Raw genomic sequence first — 6,736 nt, 5'->3', positions numbered from 1 at the left:
GGAGGGAGGGGGCGGGACTGCACTAAGCTCCATTCGACCTGAAGATTTCACAGTCTCAGATGGAAACAGAGGAGTCTAGCTCCAGATTCCAATGGAGACAGGTGTAAAATCAAACTAATTGTTTTAGTTATTATGTCTAATTGGTCAATGTAACATGTACCTACTGCTATCATGCAATAAACTACATATTGTTCAGGCAAGTTCCTCTTCTCATTAAGAGGCACATCCTCCACCACTGTTGACCAAATAGGTCGTTAAAATCAATACAGAAATGAGGATTGCCTGGTAGCCACCACAGGTGCTGGGGTGCACGGCTACACAAACAAGAATATTTTGATTTGATTTGGTTTTGTAAGTTTTCATTGACCATTAAATTTTGTTTACATGACAGTGCCCCACCAGGGGCTATTGAATTTGATTAATGTTTTCTTTGAAAGAGTAATAAAGAGGATTTGTAGAAGTACTCTATGTCAATGATTTGGTAGTGGTTTGTTCAACATATACAACAGTGACAACTCTCTTTAAGGATGCGCACTCAGACCTTCCTGAGCTGTTTTGCTTAAAAGAGTATCTCACAACTTTATGTAGGTTACCATTGAAAGTGACTGCTATGTTAACTTTTGATCAAACATCGTAACTCAAAGGAGAATCAATTATGCTAGAATTCCCTGCAAAGGTTTTTTCCAGTGTCTTGTTTTTTCAATGATGTCTGCAGATTGAAATGTTACAAATCCAACCACACTGTGTAAGAAAAGTGCAGGAAAGAAAACGTAGGAACTGTAAGACCTATTAGCCTGACGTCAGTAGTATGGAAAATACTAGAATCTATTATAAAGAATGTGATTACTGGATATTTGCAAAATAATTGTCTGGTTAGACAGAATCAAATGGATTTATGAAGGGGAAGTCTTGTACTTTTAATGAGGGGGAACCATTGTTGTATCTGAATTTTTAGAGAGTTACTGATAAAGTCCCACACAGGAGATTAGTAAACAAAATTATAGCCCCTAAGATTAGGGACAATTCATTTAGCATGGTTAAGGCAGAAAGTATAAACAGGTTGCTCTCAGATTGGTCAGTGGAATGCCTCCAGTATGAATTCCTTTGATTCACAACCTATATCAATGATGTAAGTATGCAGATGATACAATACGAGGTATTGGGATGAGGTATGAACGTGTGCTGTGAGGAAGAATCGATAAAACGTGGCACTGGAAAAAGCACAGAAGGTCAGGCAGCATCCGAGGAGCAGGAGAGTCGACATTTCAGGCAGGACCTTCATCAGGAATGCGAGGAGGATGCAAAGAGGCTACAAGGGGACTTAGACAGGCTGAGTGAGTGAGTAGAGAGAGTGGCTGATGTAATACATTGTGGGTAAGTGTGAAGTTATCCATCTTGATAGGAAAAAACTAAGCTATTGAGTGTTTCTTATCTGATAATAATTTAGAAAGTATTCATGCACAAAGGAACATAGGTGGCCTTGTTCATTAGTCACTGAAAGATAACTTGTTGGTCCAGTAAGCAATTTGGAAGGTAAACAATATAATATTTTTCACAACAGGATTGACCTACAGGGATTAAGAAATCTTAATTCTATGGAATACTGCTAAGATTGCACCTGGAGTTCTGATCCCTATGACTGAGGAAGGATAAACTTGCCAGAAACTTGCAGTGGAAGTTCATCTCAATGATTCCTGGGTTAGCAAAACTGTCCTATGGGGTGATTTAAGTTTCAGAGTCATTATTCCCTAGTGTTTGGGAGATTGACAAGCAATCTCATTGGAATTTATACAGTTGTTACAGGGATGAATTCAGTGGCTCCAGAATGAATGTTTCCCCTGTTATGGGGACTAGAACCAGAGTACATAGGCTCAGATAAAGACAGGTCAGTTTTGGAATGAGAATAGGAGGGCTTTTGTCATTCACAGGGTGGTGATCCTTTGGAATTCGCCCAGACAGCAGAGGAAGCTCAGTCATTCAATAAGTTCATACCAAAGAACAGGAAGTTAGCACAGGAATATGAGACAGATGATCAACTATGATTGAGAATAGTAAAGTTGGCATATACCTGCTCCTATGTTCCGAAATCTCTCACTTTAAATAGGATCCATCATGTTTTCTAAGAAGTAATTGAATTCAGAGGAGCCTCCTTTGTGACTAATATAGAGGGCACATACCCAGTTTGCCTGCTATTAGCTAGCAATGAATTGAAGGTGACTCTGGAAACTATTTTTATATGCTTTTTCTATTGTTTAAAATGTAAAATTAGCCTTGCTTGAAATAAAATATTCTAATGACCTGATTATGACAATGTAAAAATCTACCATGAACATCCATTAAACTCACCTGCACAAAGCAGATACTGGAAGTTACACATTTTACTGTTTTAAAAATATATTAGGTTTCTTTTGAAAAATAAGAAATTGCAACAAAACAGTACCCAATGTAAAGAATATCTGGCCAGCAGGAAGTTTGATAACAAATCAGTTGTTGTCACTCAAAATATGTCTTAGATGGTATGATGATAAGATTGATATGTCCCCAGGGTCAGACCAGATTTATCCTAGATTGCTACAGGAAGCGAGAAAGGAGGTTGCTAAACCGCTGGCAAAGATCCTTGCTTCCTCACTGTCCACAGGGGTTTTACTGGAGAATTGGAGGGATAGGGAAATCCCTGGCAATTACAGACCAGTCAAGTCTTACATGTGTGGTCAGCAAGGTTTTGGAAAGAATTCGGAGGGATAGGAATTATGACTATTTGGAAAAGAATCGTGATTAAAGGCAGTCAGCATGGCTTTGTGAGGGGCAGGTCATGTTTCACAAATCTTATTGAGTTCTTTGAGGACATGACGAGACAGGTTGACGAAGGTCGAGCAGTGGATGTGGTGTATATGGGCTTCAACAATGTATTTGATAAGGTTCCCAATGATAGGCTCATTCATAGAGTCATAGAGATGTACAGCACGGAAACAGACCCTTCGGTCCAACTTGTCCATGCCGACCGGATATCCCAACCCAATCTAGTCCCACCTGCCAGCACCTGGCCCATATCCCTCCAAACCCTTCCTATTCACATACCCATTCAGATGCCTTTTAAATGTTGGAATTGTACCAGCCTCCACTGCTTCCCCTGACAGCTTATTCCATACACATACCACCCTCTAAGTGTAAACGTTACCCCTTAGGTCTCTTTTGTATCTTTCCCCTCTCGTCCTAAACCTATGCTCTCTAGTTCTGGACTCCCCCACCCCAGGGAAAAGACCTTGTCTATTTATCCTATCCATGTCCCTCATGATTTTAAAAATCTCTACAAGGTCACCGCTCAGCCTCCAAAGCTCCAGGGAAAACAGCCCTAGCCTATTCAACCTCTCCCTGTAGCTCAAATCCTTCAACCCTGGCAACACCCGTGTGACTTTTTTCTGAACCCTTTCAAGTTTCACAACATCTTTCTGATAGGAAGGAGACCAGAATTGCACACAATATTCCAACAGTGGCCTAACCGCTGTCCTGTACAGTCGCAACATGGCCTCCCAACTTCTGTACTCAATACTGACCAATAAAGGAAAGCATATCAAACTCCTTCTTCACTATCCTATCTACCTGCGACTCCACTTTCAAGGAGCTATGAACCTGCAGTCCAAGGTCTCTTTGTTCAGCAACACTCCCTAGGACCTTACCATTAAGTGTATAAGTCCTGCTAAGATTTGTTTTCCCAAAATGCAGCACCTCATATTTATCTAAATTAAACTCCATCTGCCACTTCTCAGCCCATTAGCCCATCTGGTCCAGATCCTGTTGTAATCTGAGATAACCTTCTTCATTATCCACTACACCTCCAATTTTGGTGTCATCAGCAAACTTACTAACTATACCTCTTATGCTCGCATCCAAATCATTTATATAAATGATGAAAGGTAGTGGACCCAGCACCGATTCATAAAGTCAGGAGGTATGGGATACAGGAGATTGGGCCGTCTGGATTCAGAATTGGTTGGCTGACTGAAGGCAGAGTATAGATGGAAAGTATTCTGCCTGGAGGTCAGTGGTGAGTGGTGTCCCACAGGGCTCCGCTCTTTGTAGTTTTTATAAATGAGTTGGATGAGGAGGTTGAGGGGTGGGTTAGTAAACTTGCCAATGACACAAAGGTTAGAGGTACTGTTGATAGTATCAAGGGCTATTGCAAACTGCAGCGCGACATAGACAGGATGCAGAGCTGGGCTGAGAAATGGCAGGTAGTGTTCAAAATGCGAAGTGATGCATTTTGGAAGGCTGAACTCGAATGCTGAATATAGGATTAAAGACAGGATTCTTGGCAGTGTGGAGGAACAGAGCGATCTTGGTGTTCAAATGCATAGATCCCTCAAAGTTGCCACCCAAGTGGATAGGATTGTTAAGAAAGCATATGATGGTTTGGCTTTCATTAACAGGAGGATCGGATTTAAGAGCTGCCAGGTTTTGCTGCAGCTCTACAAGTCCCTGGAGAGACCACACTTGGAATATTGTGTCCAGTTCTGGTCGCCCTATTATAGGAAAGATACAGAGGCTTTGGAGAGGGTGCAAAGCAGGTTTACCAGGATGCTGCCTGGACTGGAGGGCTTGTCTTACAAAGAGAGATTGACGAAGCTTGGATTTTTTTCTCTGGAGAGAAGGAGGAAGAGAGGAGACCTGATCAAGGCATACAATGTAATGAGAGGCATGGATAGAGTCAACAGCCGGAGACTTTTCCCCAGGGCAGGATTGACTGGCATGAGGGGTCATAGTTTTAAAATAGGTTCTTTATGCAGAGAGTTGTGAATGCATGGAATGCGTTGCCAGCGGTGGTGATGATGGCAGAGTCATTAGGAACATTTAAGCGACTGCTGGACATGCACACGGACAGCAGTGAGTTGAGGGGTGTGTTGGTTAGGTTATGTTATTTTAGATTAGGAATAATCTTCGGCACAACATCTTGGGCAAAGAGGCTGTTCTGTCCTGTACTTTTCTATGTTCTAAGAATAACATTAACAAATAGCTGAAGGGAATTTTCAGCAACTCACCTTTTGTAAAATTCAAAGGTAGAGCCAGATTAATCGTGTTGGTTCTAGTAAGAATATTTTCTCCACTGGTAAGAACTATTAGTTCCTGAAACCCAAGACAAATGGCCCACACAGGGAAATGGACACCTTTATCGTTTGCCTGATAAATCAGATAAATATTAATAGCTCAATTTTTTTATATCCAAAAGTTCTCTTACAGACAGGTGAACATTTACTTTTCCCAAATTCACCAAATCACTCTTGGTTTTTTTTCATCTATTAATCACCATGAGTAAATCACCTTGGTGTTTGTAATTGAGTAATTTACACACAAAGCCTATTCAGGGCAATTAGCACCTCTATCAAAATCTGATGAAGAATTGCCAGACTTGAAATGTTAACTCTGCTTTCTTTCTACAGATGCTACCATGTCTGCTGAGTTTCACCAGCAATTTGTGTGTTTTGTTCCTGAAGTAATTGGGTCAGATAGGCCTCATTAACATGCCCCTATGGTACCCTGCTTATCCAATATAAGTTAGCCCAATTTGCTGTGGACAGAGATTGTCAGCAGTGCCCAGCTCACCTGGAACACACCAGCATCCATGTTGTTGGAGCCATATTGAAAAGGCTGTTGTGCACTCAGACTAGCAGCAGCACTCCCTAGCCAACCTGCACAGCTCACCACAATGATGGATGGAGGGTTATACCCGAAATGTCAACTCTCTCCAACTCCTGATGCTGCCTGGCTTGCTGTGTTCTTCTAGCTTTCTGCTTGTCTACTACTGATGGATGGAACAGCAGATGGGAAGATTGGTGCTTCATTTTGTGGACGTGATTCTAGAGGTCCTCGTGGATAGGATGGTACAGAGGCGGAATGTCCTGTTCCTCTAGGAGGACGAAATACCACCAAACCATTCCAGCCTGGTCAATGGTCACTATCTGGGTCAGCACAGTCTCAGCCATCAGGAGAAACGTTATCTAACAGCGCAGGAAGATGGTGAATGACCATCTCCACTCCAGCAGAGTGAGTTCACTGTCTTCTCTTAGTTACCTCAGACCCAATCTATGTCTCATCTCCTACCCACTCACGCAATGTCACTTTCACTATTGCGTGTAGCATCTTCCGTCACTAACCCCCTCACCCCTGACCACCCCCACCCCACCCAACCACTGACCCAGCATGCCCTCAGCACTGCCGACTCGTTCACTCAGGGAACAACCTTTCCTCCACCTGCACCACCTCTGGCAGCTGTGCAAGACATTTTCATGACAATCCATCCCTCCCCTTGTATCAGTTGAGGAAACAAATGCCCCACAGGCTCAAAGGCAGGGCCAAAAGAGCCAGGATGGTGAGTGGGTGCCCATCATTTGGTTTCTCAAATCCAGGAGAGGTCCTGTGGGGATGCAGAGACATACAAACCCTGGCCACTGAGGAAGAACCATTGCTCACTGCATTGCAACATTAACCCACAACGTAACTGTTTATTCACCTGCCACAATGCATAATCCTCGGATACAACATTCTCTCTTTTAACTCCCACAGGCACCTACTGATGTCCCTAATGTCTGCCATCAAGAGGCCTACCCAACAAGATATGTCCTTATCCATCTCTGAAGAACAGAACATGGATAATGAGAGGGACCAGTGGCCAGGCTCCCTCAGGATAGGCTGGATAACCACACAGCCCTGCGCCCTGCACCCCGACCCCAGACTCCCCACC

The 6,736-nt window shown here is 42.9% G+C and overlaps 1 protein-coding gene across 2 annotated transcripts in view; it reads right to left on the bottom strand.

The window, feature by feature from the left end:
* LOC122549454 (gamma-glutamyl hydrolase-like) overlaps positions 1 to 6,736 on the bottom strand; it is a 50,541-nt gene that overhangs the window by 10,322 nt on the left and 33,483 nt on the right. For both annotated transcript variants that reach the window (XM_043689299.1, XM_043689298.1), the window contains exon 5: positions 5,037 to 5,175. In XM_043689299.1, coding sequence (XP_043545234.1) covers positions 5,037 to 5,175 — 139 coding nt within the window. The remainder of the gene's footprint in view (positions 1 to 5,036; positions 5,176 to 6,736) is intronic.

Source organism: Chiloscyllium plagiosum, chromosome 4 (assembly GCF_004010195.1).
Source record: "Chiloscyllium plagiosum isolate BGI_BamShark_2017 chromosome 4, ASM401019v2, whole genome shotgun sequence".
Lineage (NCBI taxonomy): Eukaryota > Metazoa > Chordata > Chondrichthyes > Orectolobiformes > Hemiscylliidae > Chiloscyllium > Chiloscyllium plagiosum.
The sequence above is the reverse complement of the archived record's forward strand: the minus strand, read 5'-3'. Positions and strand labels throughout refer to the sequence as shown.